The sequence below is a fragment of the Hesperophylax consimilis genome, chromosome 13, assembly GCF_061612785.1.
Source record: "Hesperophylax consimilis isolate HC1 chromosome 13, BYU_Hcon_1.0, whole genome shotgun sequence".
Taxonomy (NCBI): Eukaryota; Metazoa; Arthropoda; class Insecta; order Trichoptera; family Limnephilidae; genus Hesperophylax; species Hesperophylax consimilis.
Window position 1 is genome coordinate 26478870 of NC_142848.1, and position 22938 is coordinate 26501807.

Consider the following 22938-nt stretch of genomic DNA (forward strand, 5'->3'; position numbering starts at 1 on the left):
CTACATTTTACAACGATAGTAATAATACGTCACTTTTTTAATGGTTTTGAATATTACTTATAAACTACTTGATACTGTACAAATTGGAGTTCGATTTGATTCGACGCGCCCGGCATCGCAGAGCGCAAAATTTTGACAGTATCTGTCAAAATTTGTTGGCGTCCAAGATGTTTGAGATTTGGTGTACTTATCGTGACTAGTCATTTAGATTCACGGCGTGTTTAAATTAGAAAATGTCAATTGTGTTGTGAATATGTTGAAGTTTAATCGTTATGTGGCCGTTGGTGTTAAGAATGTGCTAAATAACACTGGAATTAATTCAATTTCGGCGGTAAACAACCGCGTATCAAGTGTCAGCTTAGTGACAAGTGTCAGGTTAGTTGTTTAAATAAAAACAGGTGTTTATAAATCAAATTGTGTTAATTTACCATTGGTTACGTAACCAATAAAACTGGAAATATTTTGAAAATTTATATATTGGATTTCTTTATATTTCTTTTCAGCTTCAGCTATTTCTATTATTATTATTTTTAATATTACGTTGTTTACATCCCATTGGGAATCAGGAGTACATATCTACTTATATATTATGTATTGAGATGATTTTTCAAATTATAAATAATGTCTTTGATTAAAAACATGAATCTATCTTGAAAAATTCCACTGCATGCTTAATATGAAATTTTTTTAAACTTTGTTTCAACTTAATTACTACAAAAAATAACCGTGTGTGTGGTGGGCGAAGAAAAGGTTAAGTTTTAAGGTTAGGAAATACGCACAAATTATTAAAATAACCCAAACTAAACCATGCATCGGAATTCGACAAGTTTACCAAAATATGATTAATTAAAATAAATGGCTCCAATATCGACGTAGTTGACACATGGTTGACGCCGATGAAATAACAAAACAAGTAACACAAGTAACTATAATATATTAACAATAATATTTTTCATCACATCTATTTTTGGTAAATGTACAGAAAATAGAGACACTCTTTAATACGCACGTTTTATTTTTAAAACACTTAAATAGGTAATAATAAGAAGTGAGTTTCAGTTTCCGTAAATGAAAAACCATGCATTTTTGTAGTTATTTCGTTAATTTTTTTTTTTGTATTAGGCAATTCACCCTAAAAAGAGTGCTATGTGTTCGTTAAAATTAAAATCGATTGTTAAAGCTGCTGCCACACGCAAAGCTCACATCAAAAGTTAATGTACAGCGCATCATCTTTTCTACCGACACACGACGCTATCAAATATTTCTTCCTATGGTAGGAGAGGGGGTCAGTTGAATTCGAGAGCGGCCGAGGAACATAATTTCATCTGTCAAAGTGACAACTTTACTTACTGACAGCTTGAGCACGTTTTCGAAATGGATGATACTTGTCGTCTATTGCTGGATCTGTTGGACAGCTCATCCTCAGATGATGATGCCGCCAACTATATAATTATAAATGCTATTTATAAACTTTTTAGATTTTAAACAATCTGTGCGTAAATAGCGCATTTTCACATAACCTGACATAACCTCTCCGTCGAATCAGGAAATTCGCAGTTCGCACGCCGATCGACGAAAGCGACATATAATAAATTATTGTAAAATAAGCTCAACTTTCGTCCAAGCCGTCCAACTTTTATCAAAAAACCGAATGATATTACCATATAAACATACTGAGATTAAAAATATGATTAATTTTGAAAGAGTGAAAATTTGTTTACTTCAAATTCAAATATTGATTATATTTATATTTTAAATATATGTTAAGTATGTTTGCCAAATAAAGTTTTTTTTTATGTTTCTAAATTTACTAGCACACATGACGATATGAGCTAACATAATAAATAAGAAATGCATTATTAGGCTGCTTATGTCATGGCTGTCAAAGGGAACACGGAACTTAGTTGGTAGCTCCGTAATTAAAATGACCCCCTCTCCTTTTTACGGCGGAGAGGGGGACGCATAACTTTTCAAATATCGCGTCGGGAGCGGTTATGGTGCTGCCAGACGCAAAGCTCACATCAAAAGTTAATGTACAGCGCATCATCTTTTCTACCGACACACGACGCTATCAAATATTTCTTCCTATGGTAGGAGAGGGGGTCAGTTGAATTCGAGAGCGGCCGAGGAACATAATTCCATCTGTCAAAGTGACAACTTTACTTACTGACAGCTTGAGCACGTTTTCGAAATGGATGATACTTGTCGCCTATTGCTGGATCTGTTGGACAGCTCATCCTCAGATGATGATGCCGCCAACTATATAATTATAAATGCTATTTATAAACTTTTTAGATTTTAAACAACCTGCGCGTAAATAGCGCATTTTCACATAACCTCTCCGTCGAATCAGGAAATTCGCAGTTCGCACGCCGATCGACGAAAGCGACATATAATAAATTATTGTAAAATAAGCTCAAGTCAAAGTCAAAGGGCGAAAATTTGTTTACTTCAAATTCAAATATTGATTATATTTATATTTTAAATATATGTTAAGTATGTTTGCCAAATAAAGTTTTTTTTTATGTTTCTAAATTTACTAGCACACATGACGATATGAGCTAACATAATAAATAAGAAATGCATTATTAGACTGCTTATGTCATGGCTGTCAAAGGGAACACGGAACTTAGTCGGTAGCTCCGCAATTAAAATGACCCCCTCTCCTTTTTACGGCGGAGAGGGGGACGCATAACTTTTCAAATATCGCGTCGGGAGCGGTTACGTAAAATAAATTCGGTTAGCGAAGTTCAGAACCACACTTATAGCGCGTTATCTTTTTACGTGTGTCGGGTCTGTATGGGATTGTATGGCGAGCGCTATTGTGCTTTATATTATCTGTTGATGTGAGCTTTGCGTGTGGCAGCACCATTACGTAAAATAAATTCGGTTAGCGAAGTTCAGAACCACACTTATAGCGCGTTATCTTTTTACATGTGTCGGGTCTGTATGGGATTGTATGGCGAGCGCTATTGTGCTTTATATTATCAGTTGATGTGAGCTTTGCGTGTGGCAGCAGCTTTATTTGGCGGCCATTTTTAATATGTCAAAAAATATACCTATATATATAATTAACCTAAAAAACATTGACATAAAAAAAACTACTTTTTCAATATTATTATGTTATATTGCGCGAAAAAAAAGCTTTAAATTATCCGTTTCAGCTGTTTGAGGAAACAGCTACCAAAATGTATTATTTTCCATTTCCGGAAACTGAAATACTTACTTCTCATTATTATCTAACTGATATAAGTGTTTTTAATAGAAAATGTGCTTACTAAGCGTGTTCTTATTTTCTGTATATTTACAGAAAAAAATCAACCTTTTAAAAGTGCATGAAAACATCTGAAATTGCTTGAGAAAATCTGTTTGTATTTTGTGAATACATTTCCATTCTGTTGAAACTGTTTCACAGTCTGACATAAAAGTCACGGAGAGAGTAAAAACAGCACTAAAAAGGCAATAAAAAACATGCAAATCTCACTCAAAAGTCTACTTATCATAATTTAAGCATTCCCTTCTTTGTTCCCTGTTTCCTGTTTGGTGTTTTATCTTTACTAAAGCATTACGTCTCATGGCCTCCCATATTTTCTTATTAACATTTTTATATTTTAAACCAATAAGAAGCCGGTGTAACATTTGATGCAATAATTTTTTCCCATTTTTTATTTATTTATTACAATTTTTTTAATCATCACGTGAATTTTATAATTTTTTACATACACCAAAAATATAATCAATTATATTAGACGTAGAACTAGAACCTAGTCAAAATGAAAATATAATTGAGTGGGGATGCAATACCCACTTTGGAAATTTCTGCTAGTTTCACAAAAGAGAACAAATCGAAAGTAAACAAAACATTACTATGTTTCACTGAATATCAAAAGAATTATGTATCATTATTATGCTTTTTAGCATAAAAGGTATATTCAAAGTGTTCCAAACATTTTTTTGTGACTATCTTCAGATTCCCGAAGAATTCTATAGCTGCTTTGTCATTTTTTATTAATTTCATTAGGTTCTTCTTAGCTTTGACCTATGACATGAACTTTTAACTATAACAGATGAATAATCCAAGTGAGTATTTTTAAAAAATTGAACCAACTGCTAAACAACTGAATATAGAATATCTAAACCAATATTTCATATTAATATTGACATTATTATTCTCGGTATAGAGAGGGGCTGCACCCCTTTCAGACCATAGTACTATCTCCCATGCTTCACAGTATTCCTTTCAAATTAGCCCAGTTCCTTTAATCGTTTGTTCTTCGGAATATCCTTATTGTTACGAAAAGTTTGTATCCGTTGAATGCGGACGTATCCATATGGATATCTGACATTACTAGTGGGATTTTTACACTCGGCACATTTCCGAGGTATTAGGTCGCGGGGCGTTCCAAAGGTTAATGAAATTCTGCAGGGTTGTCATTATTGGATGCTTGGCGATGTCTCCTGGTTTCACAACAGATGTCTGAGCTTTCTTCCCAACGACATCATCGATGAAGCATTGTAACCAAGCTTCTACAGTGTCTCCTGAGGTGATATTGCCTTGTTATTAGTCCTACTAGAGTTCCCTCAGTTTATATCCATATTTACCCAATATCTTTCTTGTTCGTTAGTTTTGGTTTTGAATACTGACTGTTTCGACTGCTCTTAGCCTTAGATTAACCATAAAAAAGGTGCAAGGAGAGAATATATGATGCGAAAGTGAATGTTGATGTCGGATGGGGTTACAAATGAGGCTGAATGTGAAAGAAGCAAGGAGTGTGTGCCAAGACAGAGTTGTATGACAAGCCGAATGTCTTTTTGGAGGATTCTCTACCTTACCCCGTGTTGAAATGGCTTGATGCGTTTGTTTGTTTTTTATTACTTGAAATGATTGTTCATTACAAACTATTAATGGTAGAACTACATAATATTGTGATTTATAGCACTGATTTTCATTGTCAACATAAAATCAATTTGGGAGGCGGGTATGGGTACAGACGCCCCAGGAACCATTTATTGGATAATCTGCCATTGGTCACCCCCAGTGGCTCGCTACGTTTGATAACTTAGGAGGGGTGCCTGGGCTCTTGTGGTTTGTCTAGGTCTTGGCATCTACCATTTGGCTGGAGCAGGAGAGACTGGTTGAGGGAGACCCTTTGACTTCTCCAGCCTGACTCTCGACCCATCGCCTGGCACTGCAGCGAAAGGGATGGATTCATACATTCGTCACTCCTGGACACATTGAACCCCTTCTTCTGGATCCACCCCTCATACCTTTTCTTTCCCAGCACTTCCATCTCCTTCATTTTTCTAATAAGACCCATCCATACAGTATCCACAAAGATAAAAAAGGCCCTGAGAATTTTTTTTTACTCAGGGTGAGCTAATGTAAAAAAAACGAATGAGATTTGGCGTGTATGTAATGTAACTAAATGTATACACAAGTAGATACATGTATGTAGTTTGTTCGATTGAGGTGGCATAGTTCAAATTGAGTTGAGTGACATCAATTGACACCGATCTACCTAGCTGCTATTCGACCGCATGAAAATAGTTTAATTGCAGGAAATAGTGGTTGGGAATGCTTGACTCGTGATATTTATTTCAGACTCTTCAACAAATCATGTCCCGAACAACAAACATCTCCCAACGCGGTGGAGGAATGTCCTGCGCACGTGCCGAAGGGAAAGGAGAGGACCGAAGAGTCAGACCCCACGTGTCACGTGAGCAGGGCAGTATGGGAGAAGGCTAAACCATTTAAACAAATGCCGGGACCAAAGGCACTGCCTATCATCGGAAACACATGGAGATTTTTGCCTAAAATCGGTTAGAAACATATATATTTTTTGAATACTAACTCCACACTTAATGTCATCTTTGGGGCTGCTGGGGAGAAGGAAGGAGTGAACTTGGGTAGGAGGGAAGAACCGCAGATGCTTTCAAATCATTCCACAGCTGAGCTGTTGAAAACGAGAACAAGTTGTGGAAACGACCCATTCCCATGTGGCTAATGTCACCCGTGAGTATTTTGAGTAGGAAATCCACCTTTGATCGAAAGGTTCCCTCAATATTCAAGGACAATATTTGTAATTGTTCCCCGATATTTATCGATTCCCCTTGGCCGGGAGACCTATCGGACATTCTTCTAAATAAGCTAGCTTCATTTGGTTTTTCCAAAAGACTACTCTGTTTTTTTGCTTCATATTTTCAAAATCGTAGACAGTTTGTTTATTATAATGGGTTCCAGTTCTTTTGAATTCATAGTTTTTTCTGGAGTTACTCAGGGGTCTATCCTTGGACCACTTCTGTTTCTGATTTTTATTAACGATATTGGTTCAGTCATCACACATTCGCTGTATTTACTATTTGCAGATGACTTGAAACTATATCGCTCAATAAAAAACCATCTCGACTGTATTCTCCTTCAACGTGACATTGACTGCGTCTCAAACTGGGCCAAAATAAATGGCTTGAACTTCAGTACACCGGTCTTCGGTCCCTTAAATAGTGGCATAGTTTGTGGTTGGAGGCCCAATTAATTTGGTATCCGCTTCACTCACTGCACTACCTACACGCGCGGTAACAATAACTTTCCGGTGGCATCGCGAACAGCGCGGTGGACACAACCGTTGCGTGTGGCAGTTGGCACACGCAATGGTTGTGTTCGCTCCATTCATTCCCCGGCGGAATTGATGAGGTTCACATGGCGACGCCTGAGGCCCTAGAATGGCTCGCAGACCTAGATGTCCCCCTATGACCCCCCCACCATACGAAAGAAGAAGAATGTCACCAGTGCAGAAGGGATCAATGACATTATTTAGTTACTAAATAAACTATATAAGTATAAATTAGTCACAGAAAGCTTCTTACGCGTCAAGTATGAAAATGAAAAATACTGAAGATACTGGAAGGATGACATCACATGCGATTTCTCTCTGGAACTGATATATGTATACAGGTCTTAGTAATTTTATGTACCTATTTGTATATTAATTGAGTTTTTATAAATGGATATTTCTCCCATATATGTAACATTTGTAGGAACTCAGTATAGATAAATAAATATGCTATAATTACGACAGATATCATACGTACGCACACATTTGACCTCAGCATGAGTTGCCTCTGAGTAAGATTGTCCATCTGTGACTTGAAGCCAGTGTAGGCCATCATTTACAAAATGAGTGATTTGACAGTATCTGGTCATAATCTTGTATTTCCTACATACATGTATGAATTTAACAATAATAATCTAGTTAGAGTGGTAGCAAAATAATGACATAATGTTTTCCTATTGTTATCTACATCAATACGTTGATTGAGGTACTAGTAAATATTGAATTATTTGGCGGGTTTGAAATAAACCGACATAGCTCAGTGGTTCAGAGCACCTGACCGGACATCAGAAGGTACGGGTTCAATTCCCGTTGGCGGCATTTATTTTTACTCGGGAGATATTTTCAATTTGTATTGATATTTCAGGCGACTAATTATTATTGCTTATAATTATTTCTTACAATATTTTATGTTCTGGATTAGTGAGATTCTTTAGAAATAAAGTATAAAGTTCTAAATATATTATTTAATTATTTTTTAAAGTTATATATTAACTTATACTTTGACTGTATCACCTGTAATCATAGATAATAGAAACAAGAGAAAATTTTAAATATGAAGCCACACATGCAACGCATGTTGCCAACATAGTTTTTCCATATTACTGCTAATCACATCTAAGCACAGCAGCGCTCTGCTTTTTTTCCACCTACAGACACCAAATGCATAACTTTCATGGGCTTCACCGATTTGAGTCTGTGCAGCTTGTCTGTGGTTTTAGCTCGGAGACAGTCAGCATGATTACTCTTCAAAGGCTAAAAAAATTATTATTTTTTTGTTTCAGGGGAATATTACAATATGGAAGTTAATGATTTCTTAACTATTATGAGGAAACAGTATGGAGATGTTGTTAAACTAGACGGAGTCGTTAGTATGCCCAACGCCGTTTACTTACTCTCTCCACAGGACATAGAAACGGTAATTAACGACATGTTCAACATCAGTAATCCCTTGACTCCAGATTGAGTTTCAAAACCCGGCATGGTTAAATAATTTTTTAATGGGTTATTTCACAGACAGAAATTAATTTGATCAATTGAGCATCAGACCAACATAAGACTATATAGGTTCCAAAGACTGCGATGGGCTGTACCCATAGACATTCATAGTGATAGACCAGTCAATCACTGAAAGGGGAACAAACTATATGTGCAGAGCGCGGGAGGTGGCATGACCATCTCTCTTCCTGTGATTTGTCAATAAATTAATCTGACAGTATTAAGGCAACTCGCATTGTAATATTTCTATTCCATCCTCAAAAATAAAATCTGCTTATGAATTACTAGTTCTTTTTTACAATGGCGCACAAATTACTGGCTGCGTAAAAAAACCACAAATCCCAAATCGGATGAACAAAAGTTCGGGCTTGTTTCCGAAATTGAATATTTTGTTACACTATTTAGTTAGGCACTTTTAAAAATGTGTTATAATTTACCCTCCTCACTCATTTTTAGCGTCGATATGTCAGACGGTTCGTTTAAAAACGAACATTCAGATCCTGCGTAGGAAAGTCCCACAATGTACTGTGCTGTAAACCTTTGCCTTACTTTAGAGAACTTTACTTTCCTAGGCAGGGTCTGGTTATTTCAATGTGCGCTCTTTGGCGGTCAATGTACTACTAATGTTGTAGTTTATTCAAAGCTTTTTAAAACCCTGCTACTGCTAAAAATATGGTCACGTGATTTGCCTCCATCTCATCTAAATGATACACAGATTTCTTGTTAGGGCAAGTATACCAATTTGGATGTGTATGACTGGTTCTGCAGAAATAATATCAGATGATAGGGCACTAAACATTATGACTGAGTGGAAGCAAACCAGAGGGAGACCGAAGAAGATATGAGGAGACTGCGTAGAAAAGGATTGGAGCAGAAAGGGAAGGACTGCGTACTGCAGCTGAGTGGCGAGGGACGGCTGCTAGTGAACTACATTTGTCGTGATGATGATGATAATGTATTTTGCCACTGGTTTAGTGACTGTATTTTGCACCATTTGATACACTTTCCTATAGGTTTAGTCTTGTTATTTTTAGATCTATAAACAGGAGAGTATAATTCCCGAAAGAGATATGTTACGAAGTATGTCGTACTTCCGGGACAACATGAGACAAGAAGTGTTTGAGAATTCAAAGGGACTTCTAACTTCGTAAGCATTATTATTCTATTTCATTATTATACCAATACATTTTTAATGTTATTTACCTTACAGTATATTACCATAATATCGTTGTTTGGCATGCGATACTGCAAATCTAGTATAATCTTCCACCGAATATACAAATGGACAAAATTACTGTCCAAATGGATAAGATGAATGTTATAATGAACAAAATGATCTTCGAAATGTAAATTAATCTACAAATGAAAATACAGGGTATCCGGGGGTAAAGTGCGCTAGCTTCGGGGGTGATGATTCTACATGATTTTAGAAGTAAAAAAGTTAAATAACTGTTTTCGAAATTCCAATACAATTTTTACCATATTTAACCATATCACACCACATTTCATCATATACAATTAGCATAATTAACAATTGATGAAATATATCCATATTTGACATACTTTTAATTTATCCAAGGAATAAAATAGTTGATCAATGATCAATTTAATAATTTTGAATCGAAAAAATATACAGTAAGAAAATCAGAAATATGTGTTTGTTTTCAGTAGTGGACAAGATTGGTACACTTTCAGGAACAAAGTAAACTCCATCATGATGCAGCCCAAAATGGTAAAACAGTATCTTAAACCAGTGGATGTTATTGCTACAGATTTTTGTGAAAAGTAAGTTCATTGTTCTAAATGATTTTTCACATTATTTTATAATCAAATTCTACTATCGGAAGTATCTCGTAAGGTTTGAATCATTCTCTTCTAAATTTATTATTTCATAATATTATGTGATTGGTTACGATGGGACTATGTATTGGCAACTTAATACTTTTTGAGGCTAGAAAATTATGCAGAGGAATCCTTTGAATTTGAATATAAACATGGCATTAATGACAGAGCCGTTACTGCAAACAAGCGACTATTCATTTGTTGAGTAGATATAAACAAAGACGGGCTGCCGTTTTGCGTAGAAGCGATTTGCAGTAGTATAGGTGAACCATAGTAAAAAGATTAACACAAAAGTGCCTTGTGGGCGCGTTTCGTGATCTTAATAGATCCAATATAAAACTTTGCTTACAAAATTCAAATGGGTTGGAGATCTACAGCGTCAGGCGAGTGTTAGACGGAGCGCTGGGCTAGTTGAAATATTCGTTACCATTCTAATTTGGATGGAAGGCACTTCTAGTTTTATTCTTTATTCTATGAGGTGAAAGACCTTGGCGACACTTTTGAGTGGCCCACCTCCTTCTTTCTATTAGCTCGAGCTCACACCCACTTTTATTTACAAATTCTTATATAACAGGATAAAAAGAATGCGCGACGCTGACAACAAAATTGGCGACATCATAATGAATGAGACCAACAAGTGGGCACTTGAATCCATAGCGGCCCTCGCACTGGACACTCGTCTAGGCTGTCTGTCTGACAATCTGCCGGAAGACTCCATTCCCCAGAAGATGGTACAGAATGCCCAAGATGTCTTTACCATAACAGAGAAGATGGACTTTGAACCCAGCATATGGAAATATTATGCCACACCCACATACAAGAAAGCAATGAAGATTTATGATGATCAGTTAAAGTGAGTTCAATATGTTTTATATCTTTATAACATTAAGAGACAAAATTCCACCTTTTTCTGTAACAATTTCAAATCTAATTATCATGCGCACATATCGTTAAATCGAATACAAAATTTTGGTAATAAATTTGGTAATGTTGTTGATATATTTAGAGATTCCGTAGCAGTGCTCAAACGAAATCTACATAAACACTTTGCTGATATGTATGACTTCTCCACTCCATAGTAAAAAACCCATTTTTTAGCTTCTGTTTTTTCACTCTTTTCTTTTATGACTTCTTTTATGACTTTTTAACTTTAATATATATGTTTTAACTTTACAAATTGATATTGTAATTTAAATAACAATTCGAATATGATTTTAAGTCCCTATAAATGCTGATTAATTTCAATCCATTTATTTTTCTAAGTAAGTAAAAAAAGAAAAAAAAAACTGTTCTCCATAATGGTATTCTGTATTATTTGTAAAACATTTATGTACTACAGATATAATAACTATTTTATTTATATATGTACGTAAACTTTTCAATGTCACATAGTTAATGTAATAACAATGTATGTAAAAGCCCAATGGGCGTTTAAATAAATAAATAAATAAATAAATAAATAAATTATATTATAAATTGGGTTGGCGGAAGAGCAGTGGATAGACTGTAATAACCAACACAATGTATTTTAACGAGTAACTGGTGATGAAGAAAAGATATTGGACAACCGTTGCCACTCTTATGTTGTCCTTTCTTCTTTCTCTCTCGTGCTGTCTCTTTCATACTAAATTTCTGATGGCCTCCGTGTTCGAGGAGTAAGGGTCTTGACTAGCAATCCGGAGGTGTTGGGTTCAAATCCCGGCTTGCACAATAATTTTTATTATTTCACAATTTATTTATTTAAAACTAGCTGATAGAAAAACAATAGCACATGTTGCTTTTACGTCCAACAGATGGAGTTATTTAAAAAAAAAAGCATGTTTGTCCAACAGATAGCGCTGTTTTTCAAAAAAGCATGTTTATACCTGTCGTATGTGACATCTATATAAAAACACACGCGTATACGAATGCAAAGTTGTGTCAAAATTTCAATGCAATCGGTGAAGAATTTTCGGAGTTTTAAGATTTTGAACAAATAATAATACAGTATATTTACGGCAAATTTCAGTATCTTCCTGGCGTAAGACCACCATTCGTAATTGAATCATTGCGTCAAATGGCTTTAGCCGTGTTTGGTGACCAGATCTGCATAGCCAGGTATATCCCATCCTTCCTCTTCCCCACCTCCTACCCCTTTTCACTACCTCCAGTCTCACAACATATCCCAGTCGGGGATGCTGGAGACGGTTGGGAGCAATTGGGATTCTTGTGCGGTATTCACATAAGTACATATACAGGGTGTCCGGAAACTCGTAGTACAAGCGGGAAACTGGTGAATCTACATCACATTTGGAGTCGATTTTGTAGTATATTTTTTTTTGATTTGAGCTTTCGTTATCGAGTAAATCGAGTTAGAAGTTATTTTTTTTTTTTTAAATCAAATTCTTTTAAATTATTACTGAAGATCAAAGTACCCAACTAATTAAAACTATTTGAAAGTAAAACAAATGAAGAAACTCGGATTTGAAGCATTATTTTGAAATCACCCTTCATTTAATCCGGTGTAATCATAAAATATTTCTGCTCTGCAGGGTTAAAACATCTGTTGTTCAACCCTAATCACCAGAAAAAACTTTAACCCTAAAATAGCTGAAAAATATTTTTTTTTGTTTTTTTTTTTTTTTTTGTGAAAATGCTCAAATCAAAAAACTTTATGTTTATTTGGGTTCCCCATGTGGTGTAGATTCTCCAGTTTCCCGCTTGTACTACGAGTTTCCGGACACCGTGTATATACATATATGTATTGTTTTTCAAAGATGTCATTTGAATGGTCAATTCAATTTGTTTTTTTAGATGTTATATTTTATTCATTATAAACGCCCTGATGGGCTTTTCCACGATTTTATGTTTTACATGATTTACTGCTTGATACAGAGACAACAAGAGCTTTTAATGTTTAGAAAACAAAAAATTAAATTAACAAAACTTTACGGTGGACCTGAATTTTCATTTCTTGAAATAAAAATATTAAATTATTGGATATTAAATGCGAAAAGAGTCTCCTCTGCTCAAAGACAGTGAAGCTTGTGGCATCCTAATTTGGAGGAATGTTGTGAAACTAAAGGACTAGAGAGAGAAAGAATTTGGGAATGAAGAATTCATATATTGTTGCTAAAAGTGGCAATAGCTATTTCTAACACCATCGCATCAACACTTGCTTTCATTCTGCTGGAATGAGGAAATACAAAAGGGTAATGAAATTGAGTTTAATTTTGTACCTACCCCCTTTTACCAGTTATTCGTAACAGTTCGAGTGTTTTATTTCAACAAACCTTGGCACACCAAAGACTTTCCTCAAGTCTCCTGAATTTAACATCTTTTGGTGTCTCTTGTCTCTAATACAGTTCATTGTACATAGTACGGTATGTTTCATGCACTTCAATATTATTTTGTGTATGTTCAGCCTTGCACAAACCCACATTGGCGCAGCAATAGAAAACATCAGGAAGAAGAAGGAATCTGGAGTAAAAGCTGAAGAAAATCACGAAATAAGTGTTTTGGAGAAGCTGCTAGATATTGATCCCAAGGTTGCCGTAGTGATGGTGTCTGATATGCTGCTTGCTGGGATTGAAACTGTAAGTATTTCGTTTAGCCATGGGTACATCTTTCATTTTTCAACTTATTCCTTTGACAGTATAGCCAAGTTCCTTATTCACTACTGTCTCACGTGTCTCAGTACCTTCCTACATTCTGACTGAGATAGCGCAGGAGGACAGACACAGGGCGGCCGTATGAGGGCGCAATTGGAGTAGTCCGTTCCGGGCGCCAAATTTGCAATGCTCCGATAATACCTAACAAATGATAATCTAGTCTCCTTCAACGGAAGCAATCTTCCGAACAGGCCTTCCATTGATATGCTTGGTGTAACTATAAGTGACCAGCTCAGGTACGGGGGCTCCATCGAAGCCAGAGTAAAGTTGGCCTCTCAGAAGCTGGGCGTACTGTACAGGGCCCGCAGATGCTTTAATAGTACACAACTGCTCACCCTGTACAAATCGCAAGTGCGCCCTACTGTCGAATTTGGCAGCCATCTCTGGTCCGGAGCCCCAAAATACCTGAAAAAAACCCTTGACTCTGTGCAGAAACGGGCGGTCCGTTTGATAGATTCCCCAATCTTAACAAACGGACTGCAATCTTTAGAGCACAGGCGTCAGGTAGGTATGCTGTCCTTGTTCTATCGGTATTACAATGGAAGATGCTCTGAGGAACTAGCGTCATTGATCCCTTCGGCACCGGTGCGTAGTCGGGATACACGCCAAACGCGCGCCCAACATTTGTACACAGTTGACACTTGTCACATGAGAACGGGTCGCTTCTACGATTCGTTCTTAAGTTCAACAGCTCGGCTGTGGAACGAACTGCCGGCCTCTGTGTTTCCTCCCTCCTACAACATGGGACCCTTCAAGACCCATGTTCACTCCTTCCTCTCCACAAAAAGACCCTCCACACAGCATCCCCAAAGATGACATAGGCCCTGAGGGAAATTATTTTCGTCAGGGCCTCCTGTGTGGAGTAAATATAAAAAAAAAAAAAAAAAAACTAACAGTACAAACACATCGCCCTTGAGATTATTTTTCATAAAAACGGAGCTACACAAAAATACAAATCATCTGAATACTAACTGACGTGTACCCGGCGTTGCTCAGGGACTTATAAATGGTTTGGGGTAAAGTTTTGGTGTTGTCAGGCCTTTTTAAGATATACATTTCCGTAGAACATGATTTTGTACGTAGGTTTAGCCAGCATTAGCTATGCAAGCCCCCGAAAATATTTTTTATATGACTTGATTATAAAGCATCGACTTTTCTTTACTTTCTATTCATTCAATAAGCATGTTTGATATATGTATAAACCTTCCGGAAGAAATTCCCTCAATGATAGTGAAAACCCTATCAAATCCGTTGCGTAGTTTAGAAGTACATACTAAGCGCACAAACAGACAGATGCGAATAGTGACTATGTTTTATACTATTTAGAGATTATTGATTACATTGACCGCCTACCTAACTACTAAGGCGTCTACACTTTTAATTTTACTTTGACTCTTATTGGAGGAACTGTAAAACGACGTATAAATTGAAGACTCAATCTCAGATTGTGCGAGATGTGTTGCATTTAGTGTAAAAATACATATAATCTTACCTATTGTCATTATTTTTATATTCAAAGTAATTGTTGTTCTGGGTACACAAGTTTTAACATTCAAGTATGTATTAGTATGGCTGTGCAAAAAATTTGATTACTGTAACTGTACTGTCGGTAATATTAATAAACTGTAATATTATCCCCTCCAGTGTTTAAGGGTCATATATGACCAAAAGCTGTGATTGATAATTTAAATTCAAAAAAATATCGACATACAACCAACAACTTTTATTTTAAGTAGTTTTGAAAAACGTCACTTATGTAACTTTTGTTCACCATAAGGAACTTCACTAGGTGTGCCATTGGGTGTCTGGTGATGTCTCAAGGTTTTAAAACTTGATTCCAAATGTATCTGAGCCTTATTCCCATTGTTATAATATGTGTTTCTTCACCTTCTTCACATTTCATACAACTGTCAGTGCTTTCCATTTCCAACATTTACATTGTTCTCCTAATCTTGCAATGTCCTGAAAGTAGTACCTTTAAACTTTGTATTATTCTAGACATCCACAACACTTGTAAACATCCTCTACCACCTGGCAAACAACAGTGACAAGCAAGACAAGCTTCGTGAGGATATCGCTGCGCTGCTACCGAACCGGTCCTCGGAGCTGAAAGTGGATCATCTGAACCAGCTGCCATATCTGAAAGCTTGCATCAAGGAGGGTGCGAGGATCTACCCTGTCGCTCCTGGCACCATGAGGATCCTGACCAAGGATACAGTGCTCTCTGGATATAGGATTCCTAAAGGGGTGAGTTCTCACTTTTGCACTATGGTTTGTTTGCAGACTAGGATAAAACTAACAACATGTTACAATTGAAAGAAAATATTAAAGTGAAGTAATGTAATACAACCAAAATAATAAATTTCTTAATTAATTTAATAGTTAACGGAATAAGCTTAAATTGTCGAACAAATTTATGCGCCCTTTCCTTAATTGTTTCTTTTTGATTCACAGACCAACATAATCTTCGTACACATGTTCATCTCCATCTTAGAGGAGCAGTTCCCCCGCCCTCTGGAATACATCCCCGAGAGATGGCTCCGTGAGAATGTGGACTCCGAGATCTTCTACAAGAACGCTCATCCATTCTCCACAATGCCCTTTGGCTTTGGCTCCAGATCATGCATCGGCAGGAGATTTGCAGAACTGGAGCTAGAAGTAGCTCTGGTCAAATTCATCAGGAACTTCGACATCTCTTGGGATGGCCCACCACCGCAGAAAGCAACCACGAGCATCAACTATCTGAAGGGACCTTTCAATTTCATCTTCAAAGACATTTAAGCAATTAAAAAAACTCACACTGTGATATTTTATCTGTGGTATCTAATTTACATTTCACTCTTCTTTCTTCTTATTTCGATTTATGTAATTTTTCTCAGTTTATTTTATTATAACTTTTATGCTTTTAAAAAATGAGATTAAATCCGCTACAGCGATTAATGCATTTATTTAATAGCATGTTCTATATCTGTATTTTCATTAGGTGCTGAAGATAATTTTAATCTTCTCATAACAAAATCAATAATTATAAATATAAAAGTGCTTAGTAATGCTTAGATAACGCCACTCTATTGTATTATGTATGTGTAAGTTTAAAACAAATTAGTGACAGTAGTTTTTCAAAGTATAGATATTTCATCACATCACATGTTAAAATATATTTATACCTAATATCATAGATATCACATCAGATGTTAAAATATATTTATAAAGATGAGATTCCGTTTTAGGATCATGTAACAATGTACAAATTTTTAATTGTGATACAGTTTGACTGTAAAAACCCTTTTTCCAAGCACTGTATTTACTTAAGTTGTTATGTAAAAGCAAAAAGAGATTTAGAGGTTCTTTCCTATGTAAATAGATTACAGAACTGTAATCTAGCAGTGAGTCATTCATGAATGAGCCACACAATTGAGCCAGCTCTTTTTGATGATTCATATCAGTATGACTCCTGGTAAACCGTACCACAGCTCAATTAAACAGTTACTCTTTTTATCAGGAGATATTTTAGACAAATAGTGCCATTCAAATTATCCAAGTATTAATTGTTATTACACAATCGGAGACATGAACAGCGTCTGCAAGTCCGACGGCTGGACTTGGACATATATACCTACACCTCCACCTGCATATTAATTTTCTCACTGTACAAGTCGGTGTACCGGTACCAAGAGTTGTACGATTATTCATACGCTTATGCTGGGAGCCGTTTTGAGGGAGCTGTAGCGGGGGAACCATGTCGGACGACTAATTTTGGGCGAGCAAACAATTTTCACTGCGCATACGCTCTGAGCTCACGGCTTCCATTCAATTGAGCTGTCGACTCTTTGAGCTTTACGAAAATATTGAGTTGGTACAGTGGCTCCCGCTCTTAATAAAATGAGTTGTGACCCATCGCTACAGCACATGCACAATTTCAGCTTTATGTCAAGCCTGCCTAAAGCTCCCTGGAGGTTGTTAATGTTAATGATGCTCATTGATGCAACCAATAAATTGATCGTTTACAGGGGTAATTGAAGCATTTTTCAATGACGGCATATGATTCAAATTTTCATTTAAGCTTTGTTAACATTTTATATTGACCGTCTCCAGGGCTCTTATGGCTCTGGTAAAGTTGGGTTGCTAAATAAACTGTAGATTTTACTACCAAATGTTTTTATTGATTTATATATATGTATGTATACATTTTTTTTTCAAACATTTTCTCTTTAATTATTAATGTAGCTGAATAGTCATTGCTATTTTATACTTATTAATATTGTGTTATTTTTAAGTCAGTTATCACGTGAATAATGAAAATATGAACTGTTAAGAGGATATGCGCCATCACATGAGGAAAGAAAATATGAAATGTTGGAAGGATAATAATATGCAATAACACATGAGGAAGGAAATATAATACATTGGAAGGGTATGCTATATCACAAGAGGAATTAAAACATGAAACATTGGAATGATATGCGTCTGAAGTAGTGCTGATAAAAGATGACAACACAGCTGTGAAATTTATAATATTATTTTTTTACTATTGGACTTTATTCCTGTTAAGTGACAATGCCCATAATTGTCTAACCTTTGTAGTCCTTAGCCCAGTGCATAGGACGCATGGCTAGCAGTAGTTGGAAGGACTGTATTTGATCCTCCTAAGGACGATTACGAGTACTTACTTCCAGTTCAGAACAAGTTATGCTTGATAAATATATGTGTACTATAAATCTTTTGGTTTATAGCTTTTTTTTAACAAGCGGTGCATGGAAAAGAAAGATATGTTGCAAAATATTGTGGAAATTTATTCAATTGGCTGATTTTTTTTCATTATTATGGCAACACCAAACTGCTAACTATGTCTTCAGAATTTGTTTGTCACGTCATTCATTTCAGTTTGACACTCTACTTGGCAGTTTCGTTTTAAAGAAACAAGAGAAAACAACTTTTTTGTTATTTGTTTTTGGGGTGTTATGCCGTGTTGCGCTAACTCCTTCTTTAGCCAACGTTTCGGACAACATTGCAGTGTCCATCATCAGGGCAGATGTGTTTATCAAATAAACACATCTGCCCTGATGATGGACACTGCAATGTTGTCCGAAACGTTGGGTAAAGAAGGAGTTAGCGCAACACGGCATAACACCCCAAAAACAAATAACAAAAATACTTTTGGCCGTGAAAATCTTAAATCATATTTAAGAGAAAACAACATTTTTATTTAATAATTTTGATCTCTGAATTACTTTAAGTTTGATTTTAATTTAAAATCAAATGAATGGCTTTTTTGATACACACATTTTAGAAATACAAAAAACCCTTTCCAACCATCTCTAAACCATCTCTACATGTTGCTCTGACGTTCCCGATTCAATACCACAGAATGACTCGATACCCTCACAAATGGAGTAGAAGGAGGTAGGGGGGGGGGGGTAGCCCCCACCATACCGATGTGCCCTCTAGTAAATTTGTACATGTATATATTTAAAAATGCAAACAAAAATCTAATAACATGATAATAAACCGTCATAGATTTTCTGTGCGTACCTACCTAGATTTGTTTATACTTTATATCGGTAAAAAAATTTATGTAAACACAAAAGTTGCACATCTTTTTGGAAATTTTATGCTCTATATAATTGGTAACAATAAAATTTTCATGAAATTCCATTGGAAACGAGGTATTTACAAAAAACCAAACCTAGTCGCGCAAAAAACTTGTTTTTTAAAAATATATGCACCTTTACGACTTTCTACCTCGGTACCTTTTGGAAATAGAAGAAAATTGTTTATACAAAAGTTGTAGGTAATTTTATGTTCTATTATACTTACTACTAGCTACTTTAGCCGGAATTTGTATTGGAAATGAGATATTTGGGAAAAACTAGATTTTGGTGCGATTTCAGCCAGTTTTTTCAAAATGGCGGCGCGAGCACAGGTGCGCCAAGGTCGGAAACTCAGATTTTACATCAGGGGACCAGTTTATAAAACATATAAAATAAATTGGGACTACTGGAATAATTACGATCGCGACCCCCTTTTTGGCGCTAATTGCAATGGCCTAATAGGTCAAATAGTTTCCTACAGGAACAAATTTTTTTATTTTTATTTTAAAAAGAAAGACAAACATTCCCGGGTCACGAATAACCCAACAATGTTTGAAAATCTCCTACTACCACCACAGAAAGCCGAAAATGTTGCTTGTGTTGTGATGGAGGACTTAGCCAGCCGAGGAATCGAACACGCGACGCTCGGGTGAGACCCAAGCGCTATGCCCACTCAACCACTGACCGGTCAGTGTTGGATTAACTTGACGATTTCAATCACTGTCAGTTCACAGACCTTATTCACATAAAATCACTGTAAGAAAGCCGTTTAGGTTTAAATCAACCGACGGATTGAACGATTTTTATGATTTATTAATTGTGTAATAAGATTAGTTTTGAGGAGCGATTTTTTTACGTGCGCACTGTTGAATGTACGTAGGTTATAGTCAAAGTGAAAGTGACTTTCACATAAATATAAAGCTTTATCGTTAAACTTGAGGAAAATAATTTCCCTCAGGGCCTATGTCTTCTTTGGGGATCTTTTTAAGGAGAGGAAGGAGAAGAAGTTCTCTGAAGGAAAAAGGTATGAGGGGTGGGTAGGAATCTAGGGATCAGTATGCCCAGGAGTGACGTATTCATATATCCCTCTCGCTGCGGTGGGGAGACCAGTTGGGGAGGTAAAAGGTCTCCCTAAACCAGTCTCTCCTGATCTGGCACGCGACGTAGGTGCTGGGCAGATGTATCACCTCACCCGACGAACCCGGGCACCCCTGTTAAATCACCAAACGTAGCGAACCACTTGGGGTGACTTATGGCAGAGGTGTTGGTTTTCCAATAAATGATTTCCGGGGCGGCGGTAAGAACTAAAGATGGGTATTTATCCCATGAAGTAAGGGTTCGTGTCATACATAGATAAAGAGAAATAAAGAGGTTAGAGGTAACAGGTAAGAGGCAAGAGGTAATAGGTAAGAGGTTGTAAAAAGGTAATAAAAAAAGGAAGATGGGCCATAAACCATAATTAGAATGATACCGCGTGCACACATAAGTTTGCAAACTTCGTTCACTCATACTACTGCAAATCGCACCTATGGACATTGGCATCCCGTCTTGTTTCTACCTATACACAGAATGCATAACGCCAGTGTTATGGCAATCACAAAAAGAAGACTTCTGCCAGGAAGAACCCACAATATGCTAATTAGCACACTACATACGCTATTTAGCCATTACAACGCCATTGTCGTGCGGGAGACACGATTCTTGAATTACAGCGTATTAATTAACCTCATGTATTCCTTCCCGTGCTCGATAATCTTTGGTCGCGAAGGGTGAATTTTGGTGCTCCTGATCTGATCCCCTCCCTGCTTGATAACGTAGCGTCCTAACAAGGACCTTAGTATAGAAACCTTTTTAAAATGATTTTATATCACATGCCATGGAGCCACCTCTTTTGGTTGGTTTAAATAAAGAATAATCCGGGTTGTATACCGAAGGCTTCTCGAATAATAGAAAGTCTAAGGACGGGTTGTTTCGGAGTATTTGAACAATTCATCAAATTTCAACGTTCATTTCTGGGTACTGTGAAAGTCCAATTCAAGTTCTGTTATTATATCATTATAGGCTAGTTGCTTGACAAAACTGAAATAAAAACAGAACTTGAAAAAATCTTTCACAGAACTTGAAAATGAACGTTGAAATTTGATGAATTGTTCAAATACTCCGAAACAACCCGTCCTTAATCATTCCAGAGCGTGATTATCGTCATGCCATACCTCACATCATTTTGGCAGCCTAGAATAAGGTAGGTATTGCGTTAGTGAAATGATTCACTGATATTAACCCGACTTTAACATGCTTTGACACCTATGCCTTCTTATTACGTGAAAGAAGACAGAAGTGCAATGAAACCTTAAATTTTACTTGAAGGAAGGCACTTCACCTATTAGAGAAGTGATTATAATTTCAAGGATGATTAACAAGTTAAATAACAATTAGTTACACACAATATTATGTGTGCTCTGTTTCTCTTTCTTCTTCTATTGTCTAAAATATTTTTAACTCTAACTCTGCTTGTATACCGTATTGGATTGTTTAATAATTTAACATTACGTTTTAATAAATTATGTAAACATAAAGACATATATTTGGATATTCTTTAGTTTACGATATTTATCTAGTTGTCTAGTAACGGCAGAACCACTGAAAATTTCACTGTTTTATATTATTAAATTGCAGATAAATGCGTAGTAACATAAAAGCGTATTCAGTGTATATAACCTTCATATAATCAGAGCCCCTTAAATATCCACATGAACAAAACCCTCCCTACATCCCCTACCTTAACCCGTCTCACAACGATGTCCAACCGGGTGGTCACATAGTTTCCCTGATTTTACACTATACAGACAGGAGCGCTCTTCTGAGGTGCCACGTATTTATATTTGTTTTTAATACACGGCTTAAACACATTTCACATTTGATTTCTTTCAGAATTAAGAAGAAATGTTTTGAAAGTGTCACACCGGCGATCAAAATTTTAATTTTGATAGTAATAGTCATTGAAGCTAATCTGTCACTATTTTCAGTCACTAGAGTTTTTTGCAGCTACATGGTCAAAAGGTTATTGTAAAATAGCGTGCACAATTCCATTTTTCACGCTCCTGATACTCCCATCAGATCATATCCAAAATCAGGATGACGAAATTTGCATGGCGAAAATCTCTCTGTGAATTTGGTTTCGCATGGCCGAATTTTAACAGAAATTGCATTCACCTATACATACAGGGTGTATCGGCACGTACCCGACAAATTTTAACCAGCTATTCCTTAGCACATTTGGAGTAAAAAATGTTATGGGCACTTTGCTGTCCGGTAACATTTTGTTTTAATAAAAAAATTATTTTCATATTTTCACCAGATGTCACCAATGTTTTATCCTTTGTCAAAGTTTGAAAACCCGTCTGGCAATATTTTGTTCGAGTTTCGTTGAATAATTTACGTACGCACCTACGTTGGCGCGCTTTTACAATCACAACGAAATGGCACGGCACCATTAGTCTCATTTTAAACTATTATTATTTAGTGTGTACGAAAGAGCGAGGACACTTTTTTGACACACTTGCTAATAACAGCTGTTGAACACGAGAAACAATGCAAATGACAGTGACGGAGTGTGGATTTTTTATCTTTTTTTTGTTTTTAATGGAAAAAAATGTTACCGGACAGCAAAGCGCCCATAACATTTTTTACTCCAAACGTGCTGAGGAATAGCTGGTTAAAGTTTGTCGGGTACTTGCCGATACACCC

General features: G+C 36.3%; 1 protein-coding gene across 2 annotated transcripts; it reads left to right on the forward strand.

Moving 5' to 3' along the window:
• On the forward strand, positions 1-17766 carry LOC149418681 (cytochrome P450 CYP12A2-like). Of its 2 annotated transcripts, XM_089638918.1 has the most exons (9): positions 1-375; positions 5603-5820; positions 7895-8028; positions 9143-9255; positions 9777-9893; positions 10525-10803; positions 13354-13525; positions 15599-15847; positions 16055-17766. In XM_089638918.1, the coding sequence occupies exons 1-9, from the start codon at positions 254-256 to the stop codon at positions 16379-16381; spliced, it is 1731 nt and encodes a 576-aa protein (XP_089495044.1). In that variant the 5' UTR covers positions 1-253; the 3' UTR covers positions 16382-17766. The 2 variants fall into 2 exon arrangements, with proteins under 2 accessions (XP_089495044.1, XP_089495045.1); XM_089638919.1 differs by lacking the exon at positions 5603-5820 and having other exon boundaries at positions 253-375.
• Positions 17767-22938: the final 5172 nt, after the last annotated feature.